Genomic DNA, 24170 nt, shown 5'->3' with positions numbered 1-24170 from the left:
GGCCATTTACGCTCAGAATCATACCTATGGGCAATTTAGAGTGTTCAACCAGCCTACCCTGCATGTTTTTAGGATGTGGGAGGAAACCAGAGTACCCGGAGAAAACCCACACAGGCCCAGGGAGAACATGCAAACTCTGAACAGGTGGACTGAGCTGGATTCGAACCCAGGACCCCAGAACTGTGAGGCCGACGCACTAAACACTCATTCGCCGGGCCTGCATAGATGAAATTTTTAAAAATCTTTTATAGGGCACTCATTTGACTTATTGGCTCAAACTGATGACAAGATGTCCAATCTGTTTTGACTGGGAGGTATGACCAATGAGTGAATGGCACTGAAAGATGAGGAATCACGTTCAGTCCTCCCAGTTTATATGAATTGGATGGTTTACAACGAGTTAAATAATATGAAATACAATATTTAGGTTTACTTTGGCCTGTATTGCTTGTAATTACATGAGTTTAACAGTTAATACTAACAGTGTATGTTTAAAATGCATAATTGTATCAAACTAAATATGAAAACAAAATAAGTTCAAGTAATTTAAAAGATATTTGCTAATATTTTAGTTTTTATTTACCAAAAACAGTCACTTGCCCAATAATGTGTAACGGTGTTGTGTCCACTGTAGTGACCATTGTCCCTGAAAGGGTTAATTGCCTCCACCTAGTGGTGAGGAAAGGAATTATTGGACGGACGGGTAGGGAATGCCTGCTTCTTCCTTACAAAGGCAGGGATGTTGACTTTTTAGATTAACACAGTTTGGATTTGACTCACACAGAAATGAAGCAAACTATGCATTTGGAAAGTGAACCATCATCAGCAATTTACGTTTACATCACAGCGGCTGAAAACTCGCATTACCGCCCTCTAGCGATCAGTTGATGAAATCAACTAATACTATAGAAGGGGCGGAGCTACCGTTTGGCGTGTGAGTCTGTTGAGACATTTGACGGGAGAAGCTGCACACATCAACGATTTAAAGAATTAACAAGTGGTGAGTTGAATTCCGTTTCCTTTTCCTTAGATTAGGCTGACGATTGCATCGAAAGCGACATGATATGCTAACAGGATAAAAAAGTCGAGCACCACAGCGATGATCTAATCTAAACCTCGTGCCTCGCACAAAGACAGAACTACTAAATACACGTGTAACATTTCTCCACAAGTAGAAGAACATCAAATTTAGCCTTATGTGATATACCCCTGACATTGCAAGTACCCTTGCAGTCGCCCCCCCACGCTGCCATTGATCTTCATCTGTCAAAGCATCGTAAATATGTAACATGCATTGCGCAAGAAATCACCCCCCCAAAAACACATTTAACACCCTACTGTCATTTGAACTTGCAGCCTTTAAAGCACTGGTGTCAAACTGGTGGACCGGGGGCTAAATCTGGCCTGCCACGTCACTTTGTGTGGCCCGAGAAAGTAAAGCATGAGTGCTGACTTTGGTTTTCTTATCTCATCTTCTGAACCGCTTTATCCTCATTAGAGTTGTGGGGGTGCTGGAGACAATCCTAGCTAACTTCACGCGATAGGCGGGGGACACCCTGAATTGGTGGCCAGCCAATCACAGGGCACAAGGGGCAATTTAGAGGGTCCAATCAGCCTACCATGCATGTTTTTGGAATGTGGGGTGATTTGAACCCAGGACCCCAGAGCTGTGAGGCCGACTTGCTAACCACTCATCCACCAGGTCACTGACTTTGCTCCTTTTTAAATCAATAATTGCGTTTTCTTTCCTCCCGATATTGTATTTTTTTCTCTTTGGCTTTGTCTTAGTTCAAAAAGCATTTTTTGTACATCTGGTTTAGATCTATAACAAACTGAATATTTAGGGCTTTTGATCCAGTTCTTTTACTCCAATTTTTTTCAAGTATCTAAATATTATATCTAAAATGCTTCTTCTTTCCCTTTTTATTTTTCACTGTTAATAAACTGATTTTTAAAATGCAATATTTACTATTTATCTTTTTAAATAAAAAACATAAGTTTGACTTAATATTAGCTGTCTTTTTTTATTATAAAATTGTAAATAAATGTAAAAAATCCACTACAAGAGAATATTTGCCATTAAAAGGCTCAAAGAGCAGAATTTATTGTCCAAAAATGATCTATTGATCAGCACGATGCTGTCAAATCATTAATCGATTAATTTTGGCAGCCCAGTTGGAAGACATACCAGCTCTCCAGATAAAATTGAAACTACGACGTGCCCCTTGAGAAAAAATGAGTTTGATACACCTGCTTTAAAGCATGAAAATGGTAGTGAATAGTGGAGTGTAATACCTAACTTGTGTGTTCTTAGATTGACACACCCATGCATAGTTGAGTTTAGTTACATTGTGCAACTACTTTTCCCATTACACTCCAGGTGCCCTCACTGCTCATCATGGCCCTCACCCAAGGAAAGTTTGACTTTGCCATCGATCGAGGAGGAACCTTCACGGACGTGTTCGCTCGTCTTCCAGATGGCCGGGAGAGGGTCCTCAAATTGCTGTCCCGTGACCCCCAGAACTACAAAGACGCCCCCACCGAGGGCATCCGCAGAATCTTGGAAGAGGTAAGCACAATCTAGGAGTATATTTTGTGACATCTACAACCACAGTCATTAACATGTTAAAACATGACTGTCATTTTTTTTAAATATTAATTGAAAGGAAGGTCTGATGCTTTTTCAAGCCAACATACATAGAACAGGTCATAACATAACTAGGAATTGTATCGTATTCTATATCAAATAGTGACCCGGTGGTCGAGTGGTTAGTGTGTTGGATTCACAGTTCTGAGATCGAAGGTTCAATCCCAGGTTTCGGATCTTCCTAGTTGAACAAATGCCATTTTTTCGACCTTCATTTTTTTAACCAAATTTGCATGATGTCTTTGCCTTCACCGGCAGGAAACGGGACGCGCTTTCCCTCGCGAGAAACCTGTCGACACGTCTCTGATTGGCTGGATTCGAATGGGGACCACCGTGGCCACCAATGCTCTCCTAGAGAGAGAAGGGGAGAGGACAGCTTTGCTGGTCACCAAAGGCTTTAAAGACCTGCTTCACATTGGAACCCAAGCCAGGCCTAAACTGTTTGACCTGGTTGGTAAAACTCAAACTACAATATATAGTCAAATGTTGTCCTTTAGAGCTTTGGTAACTTTTGGGGGGGATGTTGTTATATAATTATTCAAAGAACTGTCTTAGAGTTTGCCCTCCAACAAGTGAACCATTAATGGTTCACTTGGTTGCTTATCTATCAGGGTGCACTTTGAAGGTTAATGAGAAATCATTGTGGGAGATGCATGTTAAAACACATTACCAATAAAATAAAGAAAAATACCTAAATTAAAAAAAAAAGAGCTGTAATCTTAATGGGATGTTGAAGGTATTTGGAACGTAGGTGTGTTTATATTTGGCAATCTGTGTCTTCAGTAAACTCACTATTTCCTTTTGCTCCTCACGGCACTGAAAAATAATATTTCATTTGGTAATGATAATAGCATCCACAAAGATGATTTTATTCCTCCATCTATTTTATTGGCCAACATATTGGTGTAAAGACACAACTTTTGGCCTGGTCAATGTACCCACATGCTACACAACATGAGCACGAAGATGCCAACGATGTTCATCTTCCTATTGTTATTTTACTCTACAGTAAAGTAATGAGGGAAACTCAAAAGTAAATCACTTTTCGAGGTCTTAAAATGGGAAAAATCTCTATTTAACCCTTGAGGACCACATTAGACGTATTTCCCCAAAACATATTGCCGAAATATTAGAGCCATTTAAAGAAAATTGAAGTGCAAATCCAACATAAATCTCCTTTAATGTTCAATTTTAAGTTACGTGTATAATATGCGCAAGTGCATTTGCAGGAGGTGTCCTTGCCTGACGTCCTATACGAAGAGGTTATAGAGGTGGATGAGCGTGTTGTCCTCATGCAAGATGGCTGCAAGCTGCCCAGAAAAGCCCCCAAACGTGTTGTCACAGGTTTTATTTTATTATCTATATTTTTATAGTGCACACATCCCTCTTTCCTGATTATACAATAACATTAGATTCCTCATTTTTTACGCATGTGCTTATAGATGAATGGATATACTACTTGGTGCAAAGGTCACTGCAGATACTATATTATAAAATATTTTTTCTTCATAATAGACTACAGGAATCCCTCAAATATTACGATTAATGTAGACCAGACATGGCCCCTATAATCGAAAAATTGCAAAGTAGGGTCACCCCTATTAAAAAAATGACTTCCGCCTACAAGTATCAGCGTGAATTTTCACATTTTTATGAACTTTAAAAAAAAAATTGTTTTAAATAATTAAAAGCAGAAAAAAATTGCATAGTAGTGAATTCGCGATAACTGAAGTAGTGATAATCGAGGGATTACTGTATGTTAGCATTTTGTCATGAGTAGCTATTGTAAAGTACGGATTCCAACAAGATAGTAGGATGATGCATCAAAATAGCAACTTAGTTAATTTAGTTTTGTAACTGTCTCAGTCAAATGAGAATAAAAAAGTACCAAATTGGTAGTGTCATAGGTTTTGTATGTCTCATATGAATGTGTTTTACTGTATATATTTCCTTTTTGCTGTGTATCCTCAGGCAGCACAGGGGACCGTCTGGAAGTGTGGCAAGAGCTAAATCTGGAAACTGTGGAGAAGGACCTTAGAGGAGTCTTGTCTCGTGGAATCACAAGTCTGGCTGTGCTTCTGCTTCATTCCTACACGTCAGTGCAGTTTCTTAGCATTTTATTTCAGGCCACATATCCACTAATGTTGTAATGTAATGCACTAGATGTATTCTAACTTCCAAAGTCAAAAAAAATCTCCCATTGAATACTGTGCTGTGTTGAAAAGAAACATGACTTGTTTTGATCTGTTATGCTTTATTTTGCAAGATATTTTTTTTACATCCAAAGGAATGAAACTGCCGTATTTTCCACACTATAAGGCGCAACTCAAAGACTTCAATTCTCTTGAAAACCGGTAGTGCGCCTTACAAGCTAAAATGTCCTGCATATGGATCAATATTAGCTAATTGTTGTATGAATTTTTTCTAATAATAATACAAATTTCTATTATGCTTGGAACTTTTTTGGTTTTTTTTTGCCATCATTGGCATCGGTTCACATCTAGCCCACCCTTGACTCCTTTAGTCAGACACCTGTGCATTTGTTTACTTCGTCACTCACAGTTTTCCCTCGCTGTCTTTTTTCTCCTAAGGTGGTCCGACCATGAAAAAGCTGTGGGTGCCCTGGCTCGTCAACTGGGCTTCACCCAAGTGTCTCTGTCCTCCGAGATCATGCCCATGGTCAGGGCGGTCCCTCGAGGTTACACTGTCTGCGCTGATGCGTACCTCACCCCCAAAATCCGGGAGTATCTTAAAGGCTTTACCTCTGGCTTTAAAGGTGCTTTAAAGGTATCCTCTTTTAATTCAGTGTGGGTACTTAATGTAAAACTACAGTCTATATCGTAGTAGTTATGTTCTTAGCGTATAAGTCAAATTTGTATTATAGTTCAATGTTATATTTGCAACAGACTCAGGAACAGTAATAGCAACTTGCGTCATTGTGTCTGTGAAAGCAGTCACAAAAAGTGTGTTTATAGTCGTGCTCTTCAAGAAGTTTAGCCTGTGGAATGCTGACCAGGTACTAGAAATAGTACTCGGTCCTGCCTCCTGAATGGGCCAATGAAAAAGCAGTTGTGCACTTTCTAGATCAGGGGTAGGGAACCTATGGCTTGGGAGCCACATATGGCTCTTTTGATGGGTGCATATGGCTCTCCACTAACCTGTGAGGTAAACTATGGAAACTGCTGGTGAGAAAGCGCAGGAATAGGAGCGTTACGTTGGTATTATGGCATTGACACTACCCCAGCGCCTTATAATCATTTTTTTTATTACACTCTTTTGCATGGATTTTCTCATTGATACTCATTGATTAGCAACAACGTAACAATGTTGTCAAAAGAATTCAGAGTTTTTGTACTTTAAAAGTGGTGAAGTGACTAAAAAAGGCACACATTTTAATGTATGTTGACTTATAAATTCGGAGCATGGCTCTCAAGGATTAACATTTAAAAAATATGAATTGTTTATGGCTCTTTCCATCAAAAAGGTTCCCGACCCCTGTTCTAGCTGCTATATTTAAGAAACTGGTTGGGTATTGTGAATTGGTAGAACTGCAGTATATGAACTACTTTGCATATTAATTTATAAATTATTGAAGAGGTATAAAAATTGGACAGAAGGATTATTTGAAATGACGCACTTGAAAAAGGTTTTGAGTAGAGGCGACTCATATTTTCAAGTTTTCTTCAGTTGTTGTTTTTCAGTGTAATTGCACCTCAGGTCATCAAGTGAAACACACTTAACTTGATGAAATGAATTGCATTAACTTGAATTATCAAGTATGGGGGCAAAACACTGGCAGTAGCATAGCTTTCCATGCTCTTTATTTAGCGAACTTGTTTATTACACATTAGATAACCAATATTCAAATCGTGCATGGAACACTTCATGTATATAGACTTAAATTGAAGTTCAGTTTAATTCATTTTTTGCCACTTTTGTTTACTTTAAATATTTAGTTTTCAGCAATAATTGACTTCTTCATTTTCCATCCAAATTTGTGATAGGAAATTTTCCCTTTATTCCCCTCAACGAGTTCATTTTAAATGACCTTTTGTCATCAGAATGTCGACGTCCTGTTTATGCAGTCAGACGGTGGTCTGACTCCCATGCAGCACTTCTGTGGTTCACGCGCAGTCTTATCGGGACCAGCTGGGGGAGTAGTGGGTTACGCTGTCACTTCTTACAACCAGATAGAGAAAAGGCCTGTGATTGGTTTTGATATGGGCGGTAAGTTTCTGGTATTGCTTTGCAAATACCCCAAAAATTGTGTTCCCCCAAAAGATACTTCTTTATGTCCACTAAAAAAATACCCCTCTTCTGTACTTCTGCAGGCACGTCCACTGATGTGAGTCGTTATGCGGGTCAGTTTGAACATGTGTTCGAGGCAACCACAGCGGGAGTCACGCTGCAAGCGCCCCAGCTCGACATCAATACCGTTGCAGCTGGTGGAGGCTCACAGCTCTCTTTCAGGTCTTGATTATAAATATTTTTTTTGCAGTATTTACAGTTTTTAAGGATTTCTGTACTTCTACTTGAGTGCAGTGTGTGAGCACTTTTGCTATCTCTCCATTTGACACTCCACATGAAGATTCTGTGCATACTGTACAGTAAAAATAGGCACAATGGCATCTGTTTGTGATGAAGGGTGTTTGTTTGTCTTCTCATCTTTCCTTGTTCTTTAGGTCGGCGATGTTTATGGTTGGACCAGAATCTGCTGGGGCACATCCAGGACCGGCCTGCTATCGCAAGGGTAATGGACATAAACACCATTGCTTTATTAATTGTGACGTGTATCATTTCAGTCATTAACTGAATTACTATGAAGTGAAAGGCCTTCTCAAACATTTCACATAATATTTTGAAATGGGAATATCTGGCAAGTTACATATACTAGGAAAATTAAATATAGATTTTAAGATTGGATTTTTTGTTGTTGTTTTTCCCCCCTTATGTGCGCTTTTTATTTAGTTTCAGCTGTAGAATCACCGAGTCCCTTTTTTCATGTGAATTTCATTCTTACTAGCAATTTAAGCACAACGATATATTTAGATTTCTGTTATCTATAAGAAAATTGTTTTTTTGCACATTCAGTTGCAATTTGTGCACTAATTTGCTGTTATTTTCAGTAGCTCCAAAATGTATATATGTTTAAGCACTCATTGTCTGCCTTAAACTAGAAATAATGTTATAGCAAAGGTCTTTCCTTGATTTTCCTAGGTGGTCCTTTGACTGTGACAGATGCTAACTTAGCTTTAGGCCGCCTCCTCCCTTCGTTCTTTCCCAAGATCTTTGGTCCTAACGAAAATGAACCACTATCCAAGGAGGAGACTATGAGTCATTTCCGTCGTCTGACCCAAGAGATCAACCACTACTTATCGTCTAACCAATCACAAGTAATCTTTATGTTTACTTCACATCATTGAACCTGTTAAGAATTACTGTATTGGCTGAATTGTGTATTACAGCAAGCTGTTTGTCTCATAGACACACATTATTATCATATAACCATCAAGATGCATGCACATGCTTAGCCTAATCTTAACCCTTAAAAGCAGCAAGTTAGCCTGACCTCATGTTTGTTTTTAGACTCAAGTGATTTTTTTTGTTTTTGTTTTGTTTTAATTCATTCATACATTTATGCTTTTAGGCTGCTGCAAATGGCACAAAGCACTCAAAGAACTCTACTCTGCCCAAAAGCCAATCTGAGATGACTTTGGAAGACGTAGCCATGGGATTCATCAGAGTGGCAAACGAGGCCATGTGTCGGCCAATTCGAGCCCTCACACAGGTACTCAAGCAACAATCTACGTTTTTGTAGTAGTGTCTAAATACAATGAATATTAACTATCATATATGCACACTAGGCAAAGGGCCACGACACAACTCAACACGTATTGGCGTGTTTTGGCGGTGCCGGCGGACAGCATGCATGTGCAATCGCCCGAGCCCTTGGAATGAAGACTGTCTATATACATAAGTAAAAATAATACCTAGGCGTTTTGCTGGGTTTTTGGGGTTTCCAATTTCTCGCCTTACTGTATTTTTTTTTGTCGCCTGTTTAGGTACAGTGGTGTGCTGTCAGCCTATGGTCTTGCTCTTGCGGACGTTGTGGAGGAGGTTCAGGAGCCTTGCTCGTTGCAATATGAACCCAACTCGTTCGCCGAGCTTGACCGTAGAGTGGAACTGCTCTCAAAACGCTGCCACGACACTTTGTGCGTACGTGGGTTCAACAGGTTAGTAGCACTGGAGTTTCTTTCCTCACGCTCTTGCTTTTTGCAAGAAAGTCTTGTTTTGTCACATCACATGAAAGTAACATTGATCTTTCTTAACTTTGCAGTGGCCAAATAACCACTGAGGTTTTTCTCCATCTGCGCTATGAAGGCACAGACTGCGCTCTAATGGTGACTGCAACTGGTTACCCCCGAAATGAACAGACTTGTCAAGCTGGAGATTTCCGAACTGCCTTTACTCAAAGGTTTGTATATAAGGAGTTCAACCATTTGAGACTGTGTGATGTGGAGCTAAGGCTTTGGTCTTATCAAGGTATCTAAAGGAGTTTGGATTCACAATCCCAGAGAGGCCTATTGTGGTAGATGACATCAGAGTGAGGGGCTGTGGCAAGTCGGGCATCAAACTTATGTGCAAACATAAGAAGGGACGCGGTCAGGCCAAACCAGTTACGGTACTTGGACTTTCTTTCAGCATAAGCAAACAACTCTGTCCTCATAGCTTATACAAACATAAACCTACCGGTCTACCATGTATGTTTTGGGGATGTGGGAGGAAACCGGAGTACCCGGAGAAAATCCACGCTAGCCCAGGGAGAACATGCAAACTCCACACAGTGACGCTCAACCTAACACCAGAAATGAGACGCCGATGCACTAATCACTCGGTCGCCGGCCCACCTTGCCTGACATTGTTTATCTTAATATCAATAAGTCACAAAACAAACCAGCTTGATAACAATCATGAGTCATATATGCTCTTCTTGTTAGATGACCAAATGTTACTTTGAGGATGGTTACCATGACACTGCTGTGTATTTGTGGGAGGAACTACACTGTGGTCACGCCATCCAGGGACCTGCCATCATCATTGACAAGAACAGGTACTGACATTGAAGTTAGTAATGTTTTGTCTTCAATGCTCAATTTTGTTTTTATCATGTTTTGTGATGCATTGTACATCACGTTATCATGCCGAAAACAGTTAATGATATGAATGATGAATATAATGCCACTTTCAAGTACTAAATCAAGGAGTTAAACGACAATGTAATTAAGTGTGACTGAATATTAATTCATTTTCGAAACCGCTTTATCCTCATTAGGGATGCGGGGGTGCTGGAGCCTATTCCAGCTGATTTCGGGCCAGAGGCAGGGGACACCTCGAATTGGTGGTCAGCCGATCGCGGGGCACGAGGAGACAGACAACCACGCACACACTCATACCTAAGGGCAATTTAGAGTGTCCAATCATCCTACCATGCATGTTTTTGGAATGTGGGAGGAAACCAGAGTACCCAGCGAAAACCCACAGAGGCCCGGGGAGAACATGCAAACTCCACACAGGTGGACCAACCTGGATTTGAACCCAGGACCCCAGAACTATGAGGCTGACGCGCTAACCACTCAGCCGCCGAGCCCGTGTGACTGAATAATCTTAATGTATAAACCAAATGCTGTTTAAAGCTGGTATGAAATATTTCAACCACTCAACATGATCATAATTTTGGTTGTGATGTCACAACCAGAATTGCTGATAAAAAGTGGGATTTCCCTAATCCGTGTTTTGGATGCAATAACTATGAAACGGACATTAACAGTAAGATTTGAGGGACACATTTGTTTTCAACATGTAAAATTATATTAGCATGCATTTTCATTTTTTTAAATAGTCACTAATTCATATCACTTTCAAGTATAAATATTATTTTGAAGCCAATATTAGGGATAGATCACTGATTTCACTGTATTTGATTTCATTCTGTGTACTTCATACCTGTCAACCTCGGCCAATTGCTCCCCTTATTAAGCGATTAAAAAAAACGTACAAATGCAACACGGCACATATTTACTCATATAGGGCGCGCATAAAAGTAAAATTTTCTCCAAAGTGGACGGCTTATATTTATATAGTGAAAAGCCGTACGGCTGAAAAGGGAATGCGTGCGCACATATGCTTAAAGCATGACAATACTATTAGCAGTCTGCAATTACGTTTTCGTCTGCTACCAGTGACCGAGGAGATCCGGATTAGACCCGAAATGGGTGAAACGAAATCGGTTTTACAAAAAATTTGTTAAAAAAAATTCTTGTACAAAAGTTGTTATATGCCATACAATGTATAAGTTGACAGGTATGGTACTTCTTCCTCAGTACCATACTAGTGGAGCCGTGCTGCGAGGCCTATTTGACTGAAGAGGGTGACGTGCGCATGACAGTTGGCTCCGACCCTAACTGTGCAGTAGGCACAGAGCTAAACACGGTGCAGCTCTCTATCTTCTCCCATCGCTTCATGAGCATTGCAGGTTGGTTCACAAAATTGGCTATGAAGACCTTCAAGATCACTTATGCAAAATCCTCATTTGTTTTGCTCCACCTTTATGATCCTTTAGAACAAATGGGCAGAGTTCTCCAGAGAACTTCTATCTCCACCAACATCAAGGAACGCCTCGACTTCTCCTGTGCTGTATTTGGACCAGATGGGGGTTTGGTGTCTAACGCGCCCCACATTCCTGTCCATCTTGGTGCCATGCAGGAGACTGTACAGTATCAGGTGATGGAACTTTGCATGCTGATTTTATTAGCTTATTTTCAACCAAATTATTTGTTTTTTTCTGTTTAGATTGTATCTCTGCAGGGGAAATTAAAAGATGGAGATGTGATTTTGAGTAACCACCCACGTGCTGGCGGCAGTCACCTTCCTGACCTCACAGTCATCACTCCAGTAAGGAATCTTTCGCTGTACTTCTTCATTATTGATCTTTTCCAATGCCAAACGTTCCCTTCCTTTGATTTTAGGTGTTTAGGAACGGTGTTAGTGGACCAGTATTCTTTGTAGCCAGCAGGGGCCACCATGCAGACATCGGTGGCATCACTCCAGGCTCCATGCCCCCACACTCCACTTCTCTGCAACAGGAGGGCGCTGTGTTCATTTCTTTCAAATTGGTCACAGGTGGAGTCTTCCAGGAAGAAGGTAGGACAAGATTCGCCATTTTTTAATGTATTTTTAAAATTATTTGTGACCATGGATACCATTGGATTGAATTGTAAGGTTAAAATATTTTCGAAAATAGTACAATAAGTAGGTGGCGCGGTGGAGTGAGTGGTTAGCGCATCGGCCTCACAGCTCTGGGGTCCTGGGTTCAAGTCCAGGTCGGTCCACCCGTGTGGAGTTTGCATGTTCTCCCCGGGCTTGTGTGGGTTCCCTCCGGGTACTCCGGTTTCCGCCCGCATTCCAAAAACATGTATGCTAGGCTGATTGGACAGCCTAAATTGCCCCTAGGCATGGGTGAGAGTGTGCATGGTTGTCCGTCTTCTTGTGCCCTGCGATTGGCTGGCCACCGATTTAGGGTGTCCCCCACCTCTGGCCCGGACACAGCTGGGATTGGCTCCAGCACCCCCCGTGATCCCAATGAGGATACAGCGGTTCAGAAAATGAGATAAGATGAGTACAATAAGTACACCTTCTTTCCCTGCAGCTGTGACCAAGGCCCTGATGGCCCCGGCTCAATACCCAGAGTCCTCAGGCACTCGGAATCTCCACGACAACCTGTCAGACTTGCGCGCTCAGGTCGCAGCCAACCGGAGAGGCAGTCAGCTGGTGGGCGAGTTGATTGACAGCTATGGGCTGGCTGTAGTTCAGGCCTACATGAACTATATTCAGGTAATGAATGATAAATGGAATAACAAACAGAAGAGTGTAGATATCTAGTAATGTTGTTGCATGTGTATATTGCAGAGTAATGCAGAACTGGCAGTGAAGGACATGCTGAGAAATTTTGCGAGCCGTCGACGGCAACAGACTGGCTCCTTGGACGTGCAGGCGGAGGATTTCATGGATGATGGCACTCCAATCAGACTGCGGGTCCAGATTAATGAAGTAGAGGTAATGATGTAATCAGTACGTTTTTTTTCAAACATGAAAAAGTGTTGTTTGTTTAAAGTGTCATTGTCACCTTGGAGGTACTTTACTGAGTTAGATCGATTGGACTTTATTGAGCCACCACCTGTAGTCCTTTTGTTTGTAAGATAACACAAAACACAGTTTTATTCCAATTTTGCTGTTCAGCAGGAAACCAAATTTAGTAACTGGAAGTTATGTGAGCAAGGGTAGGCTTTTTTGCTCACAGTGCCCTCATCGTTTAGTTTCATTGCTGTGGTGGTGAGTGTTTTAGTTGTTTTGCCCCCAAGAAATTCAGTCATTTGCATCATAAAAATACGTGTTGTAAAGGCAAACTATTACCAAAAAATAAGAACAAATATTGGACAATTTAAATTTTCTAGTCTTGATAATTTATTTTTGAATATTCTGACAAGATTTTTTTTACATGTGTGATTAGTGTCTATTCATTTTCTTATACATATTGCATTCCAAAATCATATACCTGTACTGTGAAAACGCAACCAGTAAATTAGTTGTTTTCTAATGATGCTTTTTGCATCAGTTTTTACAACTTATTTTTTTTTCTAAAATAACATGCCAGTTTTAGCTAAAATAACGGTGTCCATAAAACCTTTTACAGAAGGGGAGGGACATAATGTTCCAATGATTGTATTTTTTCATGATGTGAATTGGCTAACATCTAGAATTACAATTGGTCCCCTCTTCCATTGGTGGCGGCAAACAGCAGGCTCATTTTTCCGGCTGCCATTCATCAACTTATGCTTGTTAACTTGAACATAAGAGTTACTGATATTTTTCTGAGGCCTAACATTTCCCCCAAAATTGTTTTGGCATTCTTTGGCATTTCAGCAGAAAACATGGAATCAATGCGCATTTGCTTTCGCATGTCAAACAAACTGTTGTGGCAGGTTCAATCTGGTCCTTGGACCTTGAGTTTGACACCCTCCAGAACTACCAGAGCAGCCTTTCTGTGTCAAAATGTTGTTCACAAAAACTTGCACTTATATGTTCAGAATCCAGGAAGCTGATGCTTCTAAGAAACAGTCAACACGCAATTCTAATCTTCTGCTTAAAACTATTGTGGAATCATTTCCAGTGTGAATATATGTTGCCATTAAATGTCTTTCACCACTGCAGGGGACAGCTGTTTTTGACTTCACTGGGACTGGCACAGAGGTTTGGGGGAACTGCAATGCTCCACGAGCGATTACCCTCTCAGCTCTCATTTATTGCTTGCGATGCATGGTTGGACAGGACATCCCGCTCAATCAGGTCCGATAATTTGGCTTGTGACTGAAGCCTCAACACCAGAAAATATAAGCTTTTTAGAACAAATTTCTCTCTTATTGCATTTTAGGGCTGTCTTGCCCCAATCAAAGTCGTCATCCCCCCAGGTTCCATCCTGCAGCCCTCAGAGAATGCTGCTGTGGTTGGTGGGAATGTGCTCACATCTCAGAGAGTTGTAGATGTCATTTTCAAGGCATTTGAGGTCTGCGCCGCCTCTCAGGTGAGAATGCCCTGACATGATAAGATCGTGTTGATTTTCCAAAGTGATTCTACTTGCCAAAACCTTGTCGTTGTGAATAGGGATGCATGAACAACGTTTCATTCGGCAGCGAGAAGGTCGGGTACTATGAGACTGTCGCTGGTGGTGCCGGGGCAGGGCCAAGCTGGAATGGCAGAAGTGGTGTTCACACTCATATGACCAATACCCGCATCACTGACCCAGAGATTTTGGAAAAGAGGTGAGACATGGGCCACACTTAACCCCACTCCCACGTACACTGATTCCAGCCAGCGTCGTTCCGATCCGCCGCTCATGCGTGCAGGCCACGATTCACAATGCCTTATACAGATGTTTCTCCTTCACCTTTCCCCCTCCTTCTTTTTTACATAGAGAGCCATAAACAATTCATATTTTTAAATGTAATTCTTTGAGAGCCATAGGATTGGATAACTTTATTCATCCTGTATTCGGGAAATTTCATTGTGACAATAGCAGAGGGTGATTAGACAGAACAACAAAGCAAAAGCACAAAGTACAAAGTAAATGGGATCATTAAGAATCACCAAATCAAATCATTAAGACAGAAAAGCAGGAAAAACACAAAACGAGCAAGAATGGACATAGCTACCGCCACCGGCTGCCACTTGAAAAGCGCCATCTTGGTTGCGGTAGCTAAAACGGATATAGACTCAAAAAGACGTTGTAAAATTGGACAAAAACTGGAACCACACACAGGAAGTCTTCCACAAGATGGGGAACTTCTGCAGACTGTGACCGAGGTAGAAAATATGCAGTCACTTCCAAGGATGCAATGCCATTGAAGGTTATTTTATTTCCATGACAAAATGTTCTGTAAAAACACTATATGGGCCACAAATGCACAGAGGCCTACACACACACAAATAATATAGTGTTATGGAGTATGTCATTTTCTTGACTAATATAAAAATATTTTATTTGTTTGGAGAAACTCAAGCGCTGTGCATTCCACGCAAAATTCATTTTGTCTAGTGTAAATTTCAATAATATGTAGTAAATGATCAGATCTCTAATATTTATATTAACCCTATTTAGTTAGTAAGAACATAAACAGATTGCTGTTGTTATATTCCTGTTTGGAACATGTTAAACTGCAGGATTTGGGGGCTTGAGTAGAAAATACATGTGGTCCGTATTTTTGTCCAAAAAACAGATCGACACTGGGCGGAGCTAAACATTTGGACCAACTTGTAATGATTAAAATTGCAACGGACAGCGTCAGAGTATGTGGGATTTTGGGGTTAGACTGAATGAGGGCATGCAGGACAGAGTACAATTTTATTCATTTTTTTTAAACCTTTAATGAAGACGAACCCAACAAAGCAAAACGTTCATACAAATAATCAGAACGTACAGCTGGTATAAACACAAACAAAATTAGAACATATTGTAATCGAACAGTGGACGGAGTAACAATAGAACTGTCTCTGATTGTCACAATCAGTCGACGCAAACCAGAACTTCCCCTCCAGCTGTTACAGAGGAAGATTCTGTCGTCTGTCCTTGCTTTCACCAGATCTAACATGGGTAAAAAAAATACACCTGCAGCAACCATGACTTGGAAATTCATTATTTGCCATAACATGTATTTGAGGAATTTGGAAAAAAAGGTTACTTCAGTTATTTGCAAACAAACAAAATAACCGAAGCTAAGAGTACTAGTTAACGCTGAGTTAACTCATGTTGTAAAGTACATTAAGCTTCAGAGCCACCAAAGAAATATTTTGTCTTCGTTTGAATGTGAATTTTGAACAGATTCCATTAAGAACAATGTGCATTACAGAGAAGAACCCAGAATTAATTCGGAAATCTATACATTATGTTGGACCAAACATGTAGGCTTACTCAGGTCGTGTGCGGTCGATTGGTCGCCGGTCTTTTAGTCGCGGTCTTTAGGTCGCCCGGAAGTTTGGTCGCCGGTCTTTTTGGTCGCCGCCGCGACCAAAAGACCGGCGACCAATCGACCGTGTACCACTCAGGTTGTGTTACTTCTACAGATTGTAGTGCAACCAATTGCCAATATTTTGTACATGTTTAAAAGATTTTTGGCATTCATGGCAGCACTTAGTGAATAAAACGGGAACACCGTATAAACATACTAAAAAATTGTTGTTGGCTCTAACAGCTGAAATGAAAACCACGTCTTTTTTCGTTTGTATTGTGGAAATCAGTACTGTGTAAAAGTCCTATAAATCCTACCATTTTCATTTAAGAACTGGCCACGTGCTTTTGATTCCAGTAATTGCTAGATTACCTTGTCCCCCAAGTTAAAAAGTCATTATTGCTATTGTTTCCAAGATATCGCCGTCTCAACACTCAACCCGCAAGGTAAATCAGGACACAATGCTGTGTGCACTGTGTACCTTTTAGAGGAATGGCAACCAGCCTTTGCAGATGTGGAAATAGCCACTCTTCTGTGATCTGCATTATCTTGCTGCCCTTCACCCTGTACATACAAATCCCCAAAGAGACATACGCAGTGCAGTATACATTGTTTTGCAGTAGATAGTAAATGAAATACGTGAGATTTGGGTATGTTATTTTATAGCAAAACCATTCAGAAATAATGTGTGATTTCATTTCTATTTAGTTTTAGTTATTGTGATTATATTGTGATTTTCGGGGTGTGGTTTTGTGACACTTTTTCTGGTTGTGCCGTGCAAAGAACTCTTCAAGTACTTTTAGAAAATAAAAACTAACACATTAACATGTTTTTATTCCACAAACGTATACTAACAAGTACCATTGTTTAACAAAATTTGTGCAAACGTTTCTGCATCAGTTGAAGGCATTAACAACAATTGACTCTGCACCATCATTAAACATTGTAACTATCAGTTAAATGAGTAAACTAATTGATTATTATCCTCAATTAGGTACCCGGTGATTTTGGAGCATTTCTCCCTGCGACCCTTGTCAGGAGGTGCAGGAAAATATCGTGGAGGGGACGGCGTGATTCGTAAACTGTTGTTTAGGGACAAAGTGGTCCTGTCTGTACTGAGTGAGAGGCGCGCCATGCGCCCCTACGGCCTTGAGGGTAACTACTCCAACCTGCTTGCAAAATAGTGTACATTTTTTGAAAACTCCCTTAAAACTAATGATCTTTTTCTCTGCTGATTAGGGGGTGAGGCTGGTGCTGCAGGGTTGAACCTGCTTCACAAAGCTGATGGTAGAATTCTCAATCTGGGTGCAAAGACCAGCGTCAGCCTTGAACCTGGGGTATGACACAAAAATGCATACACATTTAATACTGACATGTAATTCATTACTTTGTATTAGATTGTTGTTTCAATCCAATTCAACTCAAGTGATAATTTTGTTAATTTTGTTACCTGGCGGCCCGGCCCTCACAGCTCTGAGGTCCTCGGTTCAAATCCAGGTCGGTCCACCTGTGTGGAGTTTGCATGTTCTCCCCGGGCCTACGTGGGTTTTCTTTGGGTACTCCGGTTTCCTCCCACATTCCAAAAACATGCATGGTCAGCTGGTCTGACACTCTAAATTGCCCCTAGGTATGAGTGTGCGCGTGAACTGTTGCCACCGATTCAGGGTGTCCCCTCGCCTCTGGCCCGAATCAGGTGGGATAGGCTCCAGCACCCCCGCAAAATGAATGAATGAATTACCTTACCAAAAATTATATTTATATTCCAATGCGACTTCCATTTTTATTTTCTCGGCCTATTTCGCCTGTTATCCATTTTTATATAGCTACTTTTATGTAGATTCCGATCAAAACAGAAATTACCCTCACTAAAATGGGATTCATACTCACTCCAGTGCAACTTATTTTTCCTCTTCATCGTGTATTCTTTGTCTGTTGCAACTTAAACTCAGGTGTGACTATGGTGTATATATTTTGGTTTATGTTATTTGGTTCAACACTGGAATTAAAACAGTTCAGTTTCACATTTCCAATCTGAACAATATCCAAATGAATTGATCAACCTGATAGTTGCGAGACCATAATCTCAATCAATTTTGCATGTCTGTGTTCCCTCTATAGGATATGTTCTGCCTATACACCCCTGGCGCAGGGGGGTATGGGAAGGAGGAGGAAACAAATGAAAGACCCCAGTCAAAGCGCAGACGTTTGAATGAGACTTTCGCTGAGAGGGGCAGTGTCTTTGAATACCGCATGGCACAGGAGGGAGTGTGACAGAGTGGATCTAAGGAATGACCAGATTATCTGTTCAAAGGTGGAGGTTCTATGGTCCCTTCTCCAGGTCTCCTCTTTTTTTCCTTAGTTGGGGTTTTCATGTTTTCTTTCCCCATTTAGGAGACTTAGATCCAGGCGATATCATTTATATTTTGTCAAATGTAGGCCTCAGAAGCACCTTTCAACTCAGTTGTGATAAAAGGCTACGTAAATAAATGTGACTTTACTTGAATTCTTTCAAAGAAAGAATGACAACAAAACAGATTCTTAAAATTCTAAAAATTATAAAGACTGATCTAGTCCAGCAGTGTTTATCCTGTTCACTTTAATTTACACGTTAAAAAAAATCAGGAAATCATAGTTCTCAAAGGTGTCATTCACTTTTTACAACAAAAAAAAAACGTGCCGTTCCACTGAAATCTGGTGAAAACTTTGTCTTTAATTTTAAATAGATTCACTCCTATTGATTTTCAACACGAACCTGAAATAATTCCTTACTGCCGGACCCACACAAAAATTACTATTGTTGGTCATTCCTTTTTTTTGTACCTAAAACTTACTATACATTCAATGACAATCCACCAAAAATAAATAAAAAATTAAGCAACTTGAATATTTTTGATTGTATAAGGCAATCCTGAACTTGTCCTCGAACCAACATCCAAATATAATCCTGGAAAAAAAAAACTTTTTATTTCCAGGGTTACATTTTTAGTTTTGGTAAGATATTCCTGTTTCTCTCCTAAACTTCCATTTGAATAGTTGCATGTTGCGTTTAATCTTAAAATCAAGCGCAACAAGGAAAAGTCGTACATTTGAATGAGTGAGTGATTGTTGAGGTGTTGCCCAGCATTGTTTTGTATTTGGGTGTGGTGGATGGGGGCAGTGTCGTTTCCCCTCCCTTTTTGGGTGGGGAATGATACAGGGGGGACAACACATGGTGAGGGAGTGCAGGCATGCGTAGGCTGCTGATAAAGAGATAGCGACCACTGCGGAGGAAGCAGCAGGAGGTTGACGGCTGCTGGGTTTTGGATGTAAATCAGATGGTTTCTTTGCAAGAGCAGCAAATTCCAATTCGGAGCCAATGGACAGTTGATCAAAGATAACTTCCATGTTTATGGATCTCAATTGCTGTGCTCAAACGGCATCTGTGACACTACTTGGTTTAGAGACAAGCCCCCCCCCTTCAGCCTGCCCAGAATTATCTCATTTAGTTTATCAGCCCAAAGCTTGCAGGAGCTGTGGTATCACCAAACATGACTAATTCAGGCCTAAGCAAAATGAAATCTTTGACATCGGGCTGGCATCCATTTTTTTATCAAGTGTGATCATTTTAATGATTTTAATTCATTAAAATGAAATCACTCTTTATGGTAAGAAAAGACAATGTGCAGTTTACGTAAAATATTTAATATCACCACAATCTAATGACATTTTTTGCACTATTTGACTTATTTGACAAAATACTGCCAAAAATTACTGCACTTATTTTAGTTTAACAGAGGCAAAGAAAAAGTTCAACATTTCAAATCCCTGAACCTTTGGAATAAAGGAGTATTTTATTATTGACCCTGTTCAGCACCATTACATTCTTCATACACCCTAGTAGTGGTTCAATATTTCCTTGTAAAAAGGATACCTGAGTATTATTTATAAAAGAACCATTATAGCTGGTTTTGATGCATGGTTTAAAGCTGGATACAGAATATGTATTGTTAGATTTTTTTAACATGCTAGGTTTGTATTGCAATATATACTATTTACAGTAATCCCTCGATTATCGCGACTTTGAGTCTTTAGCGCTATTAATTATTTTACTTTTTTTAAAGTTCATGAAAATGTGAAAATCCACGCAGAAACTTGTAAGTGGAAGCCACTCTTGCTACTAGGACTCAGGACTGAAAAAAAAGAAAAATGAGAGCTATAATAGGGATGACCCTACTTCACGATTTTTCGATTATCTGGTCTACGTTTACCGCAATATTCGAGGGATTACTGTACTGCCCAGTTTCTCTCAGACAATGATAAAATACCGTACAAAACACATTCAGGTGTCTAAAATAGAAACTCTTACCAATAAAAACAGTGCAAGTACCTAAGGCTGGCAGTAAAGTGATAAATCTATATCTGGGGTATATGCCAATTTTTTCCCCGTATGGTTGAGGTAGATATTCTCGGTTGTACAATTTGAGGTAGCTTCTTCATTGATGAGTAGTTTTAATGAACTTGAGGTCACATTTGAGAGTAGTTCTTAAGTGGATTAAATGTCATTGTGGTTTGCGTGCAATAAAGTGACAGTTTAAGAGTCAATAGCTCAAAGCAGTCAATACTGATGGTACCGGTTTAGGGACGATCCATTCTGCAATGTGTACTGACTGGGTGGTTGGTAATGTGTGTTTTGATTGGGTGCCATTAGTGCATCAAACACACTTTTATTCGGTGGCACAGACTGCAGCATGTTGTCCAAGTCCATGATGAGGGGAGGTGGTTGAACGGAAACCCGTCCGCTGGGAAGCATGGGCCAGTAAGTAGGGCTCAGAAAATGACCAGGCGGCACATGGGAGCTCCCATAGCTGTAAAGAGGAAGTCCGCCATGTAGTGGCATCAGAGGCCCGCCGTTGAATCGCATGCTTGGCGGGGCGACCGCATTGGGCGGCGCGTATTTTGCATAAGAGGTGGGCAGCTCCCAAGGAGCCGCGGTACCATCCCGTCGTGCTGACTTATGTAGCGGAGGTTTATATTCCTCGTAACCGATTGTTCCAGCTTGTCCGTCAGGTGGGAGACGCTTCCCGTGTAGGGACATTCCATTCCAGTCTTCCTCTGATGAAGACGAAGAGGTGGAGGCCGGGCTAGCTGAGCTAGCGGAAACACTGCGGGCAGAAGAGGCATAGCGGGGGCGCGTGGGGGGCGATAACTTGGGGTGCTCGGGCTCACCCCAACAGTCTCTCATGCCTACGTCCGCATCGCCCGAGCCACTATTGGGGTGAAGGCTGTGCAGCAAAGAGTCGATAGCAAATGATGAATCCAGCTTGGGTCGGAACAAGTCCTCTTGGGGTGGGGAGGTATTCCTTTGACACATGGGAGGTAGGGTGTTCGTCGGGTCAGCGGGTGGAGTTGGCTCAGATTCTGGTTTGTGTCCCTGCATAATGTAAGGGGCCAGATCCTGAGCAAAGATGGTCTCATCCTGGCGTGACACGGCCGTGTTCTGTCTCTTTAAGAGCTCCATAGGAACGCAGCTCAGCTCCACGGCCCAGAAGTTACCTTTGCCCTGAGGCTTGCTAGGATCTTTTAACACCTGTGTGTGGAAGTAAGAATGGATAATGAATATTCAAAGATGACAGTCCCAGCAAATAAAGGCTTCAAACTAGTTTGGGTTTTTAGTAGAAAATCCATCAAAGAAGGATGGCTGTGGGTTTGAATACGTTAAAATGTCTGAAAATCGCTAAAAGTTGGCTACTTTTAGATTTTTAATAAAAAAATTGTTTCAGGAAAGTTTATTAATTTATCATTTAAACACGTGGTTATCAAAATTTTATTATATATTTCAATCAAGTACCATCAAGATTCTATTTGAAGAACATGTTGAGAACATCTTGATCTTTTTGATTAACTGTACATTTTGTAAACGTTAATTTTGAGTAAGCTTATATAGTCATTTGTTGAAATAACAAGATTTTTTTCAACCCATACGTTTTAACTTGATGTTATGTCTTTAGCAAATGGCATCTCACACATGATTTATTGCTCCTTTATGTACCTAAATTATCTCACTGAACCATTAATCATCAACATCAATTGCATTACAAGTCAATTTCTCTGTTGTTTTGTCATTCGATAACCACAATTATAGTCATGCTTCCAATCAAAAGGTCACTTCTTAAAGGCGGAATTTGAATGTCATTATTATCATGGTGTCAACTTGAGTTTAATTACCCTCCATTTATTCTAACTCCTGACATAAATTTAACCACATTTTTCATTTACAGATGTAAACAATTAAGTATGATGATTTTTTAATTCCACATCTAGTGTTCATATTTAGTTTTATATTTACTTCTATGTGGGGGACTTGGGTTCAAATCCAGGTTGGTCCACCTGAGTTTGCATGTTCTCCCGGGCCTGTGTGGTTTTTCTCCGGGCACTCCGGTTTCCTCCCACATTCCAAAGACATGCATGGTACGCTGATTGAACACTCTAAATTGCCGCTAGCTATGTTTTGTGAATGGTTGTCCGTCTCCTCGTGCCCTGCGATTGGCTGGCCACCAATTCTGTCCCGAAGTCAGCTGGGATAGGCTCCAGCACCCCCCACGACCCTAGTGAGTATAAAGCGGTTCAGAAAATGAGATTTATATTGTTGTCAATTCATACAAACCTTAACAAAACAGTCATATGAAGAGAGGTTGTGTCTAACAGAATCCCTCCAGCCTTTGTAATTCCCCTTGAAGAATGGAAAGAGGGTGCTGATCTCCTTCAGAATCTGAAACCAAACCAACAAACCATCAGTCAATTCAATGAGGTATATCAGGGACATATTTTACTTGGCAATGACTAACGAGCACTTTTAGGGAAATGTCATATTGGGAACCTGTTGAGAAGCATTCTTTGTATATTATCTAGCTTCTGAAATACATATCAGCAACTGGTTGAAATTGCAATTGATATTTATCACTGTAATCCTAATGGCAGTGGCTCCTTAGCCGGTAACTGGTCAAATAGTCCCAGGGGCTATTTAGCCGGTAACCGGTCAAATAACCTATATGGCCCCATATGGCTATTTAGCCGGTAAGGTCATTAAATCCCTATTCACCTAATGTTAAAATCTATCAATTGGCAATAACACATCAAATTTCAATAAGATTGGTTGAATGGTTTAGAAAATCCCCTATTCACTCAATGTTAAATATAATAGGTTACCGGCTAAATAGCCCCTGGGACTATTTGACCGGTTACCGGCTAAGGAGCCACTGCCAATCCTAATAATGGCCTGATTGGCAGTCAATCAAGTGATGAAGAGATTTAGCTGTTTTCTGTCTATATTGACAGTAGCATTTGGGACAATTGGATTTTCTTTTTTTAAGAAAGTGCCACTTTTATCTACTTGCTAAAGTCAAACACACATAAAACACGCAGCAACTTAACACATGCATGTTTTTGACACTCTTGTTTACCTCGGATAAAGTCAGCTTTTTCTCTGGAGAGCGCTGAATCACCATGGCAATCATGGCAAGGTACGAGTAAGGTGGTTTGGGGTAACGCTGATAGTTTTTCTTCTTGCCCCCTCTTGCACCGCTCCCCGCACCCCGGGGAGCGGCTTCGGATTTCGGGTCGGCGTTGCGGGCGCTCCCGTGTGGTGGCTCGGGTGCTCCGGGGTCCTCCAGGAAGGCTCCCCCGGGGGGCTCCTGCGGCGGGTGCGCCATTGCGGGCTTCTCGAATCTCGATGGCCGATGCTGGGTGATCATTCGAGTCGGAGACTGGGGGTCCCAGTGGTCAAGGTGCTGCACCCCGAGCTGGGAGAGAGCGGGTGGTGCCATCAGGTTGTGCTCCGGCCAGTGCTTTGTCATGCTGATGGTTCGGGGTTCGAGGACGGGGAGGTAGAGATAGTCCGAGAGGGGGTTGGGGGTGGGCGGTCAGAGTTGCTTGCTTGCTTGCTTGGTTGGTCCTTAACTTTTAGCAGACTGCTGGCTCCAGGCGGA

General features: G+C 41.1%; 2 protein-coding genes across 2 annotated transcripts; one reads left to right on the top strand and one right to left on the bottom strand.

Moving 5' to 3' along the window:
• The first annotated feature begins 906 nt into the window (after nucleotides 1–906).
• oplah (5-oxoprolinase, ATP-hydrolysing) lies at nucleotides 907–20156 on the top strand. The gene is made up of 28 exons (XM_077624866.1): nucleotides 907–1000; nucleotides 2381–2569; nucleotides 2906–3097; nucleotides 3877–3991; nucleotides 4619–4742; nucleotides 5239–5434; nucleotides 6709–6874; nucleotides 6979–7117; nucleotides 7330–7397; nucleotides 7865–8040; nucleotides 8295–8435; nucleotides 8512–8624; nucleotides 8710–8880; nucleotides 8985–9122; nucleotides 9191–9329; nucleotides 9646–9758; nucleotides 11029–11180; nucleotides 11268–11428; nucleotides 11498–11599; nucleotides 11674–11848; nucleotides 12354–12538; nucleotides 12614–12760; nucleotides 13916–14050; nucleotides 14136–14285; nucleotides 14366–14523; nucleotides 17201–17361; nucleotides 17446–17543; nucleotides 18325–20156. The coding sequence occupies exons 2-28, from the start codon at nucleotides 2399–2401 to the stop codon at nucleotides 18475–18477; spliced, it is 3939 nt and encodes a 1312-aa protein (XP_077480992.1). The 5' UTR covers nucleotides 907–1000; nucleotides 2381–2398; the 3' UTR covers nucleotides 18478–20156.
• A 182-nt stretch (nucleotides 20157–20338) lies between these two features.
• On the bottom strand, nucleotides 20339–24127 carry foxh1 (forkhead box H1). The gene is made up of 3 exons (XM_077624489.1): nucleotides 23646–24127; nucleotides 22850–22954; nucleotides 20339–21772 (listed from the first exon to the last, which is right to left on the bottom strand). Exons 1-3 carry the CDS (start codon nucleotides 24036–24038, stop codon nucleotides 20801–20803), a joined length of 1470 nt encoding a protein of 489 aa, XP_077480615.1. The 5' UTR covers nucleotides 24039–24127; the 3' UTR covers nucleotides 20339–20800.
• Between the last annotated feature and the right edge of the window lie 43 nt (nucleotides 24128–24170).

The sequence above is a fragment of the Stigmatopora argus genome, chromosome 17 (genome assembly GCF_051989625.1).
Source record: "Stigmatopora argus isolate UIUO_Sarg chromosome 17, RoL_Sarg_1.0, whole genome shotgun sequence".
Lineage (NCBI taxonomy): Eukaryota > Metazoa > Chordata > Actinopteri > Syngnathiformes > Syngnathidae > Stigmatopora > Stigmatopora argus.
This window is presented reverse-complemented; position numbering and strand designations above follow the sequence as displayed.

Bases quoted from the DNA above. Each gene is read 5' to 3' on its own strand.
- foxh1 (XM_077624489.1), bottom strand. From the start codon at position 24,038: ATGACAAAGCACTGGCCGGAGCACAACCTGATGGCACCACCCGCTCTC. The intron at 22,955-23,645 runs GTAAACAAGAGT...GTTTGGTTTCAG, and splicing joins AAAAGCTGACTTTATCCGAG to ATTCTGAAGGAGATCAGCAC. The intron at 21,773-22,849 runs GTTTGTATGAAT...TTCCACACACAG, and splicing joins CATATGACTGTTTTGTTAAG to GTGTTAAAAGATCCTAGCAA.
- oplah (XM_077624866.1), top strand. From the start codon at position 2,399: ATGGCCCTCACCCAAGGAAAGTTTGACTTTGCCATCGATCGAGGAGGA. The intron at 9,759-11,028 runs GTACTGACATTG...CTTCTTCCTCAG, and splicing joins ATCATCATTGACAAGAACAG to TACCATACTAGTGGAGCCGT. The intron at 11,849-12,353 runs GTAGGACAAGAT...CTTTCCCTGCAG, and splicing joins TGGAGTCTTCCAGGAAGAAG to CTGTGACCAAGGCCCTGATG.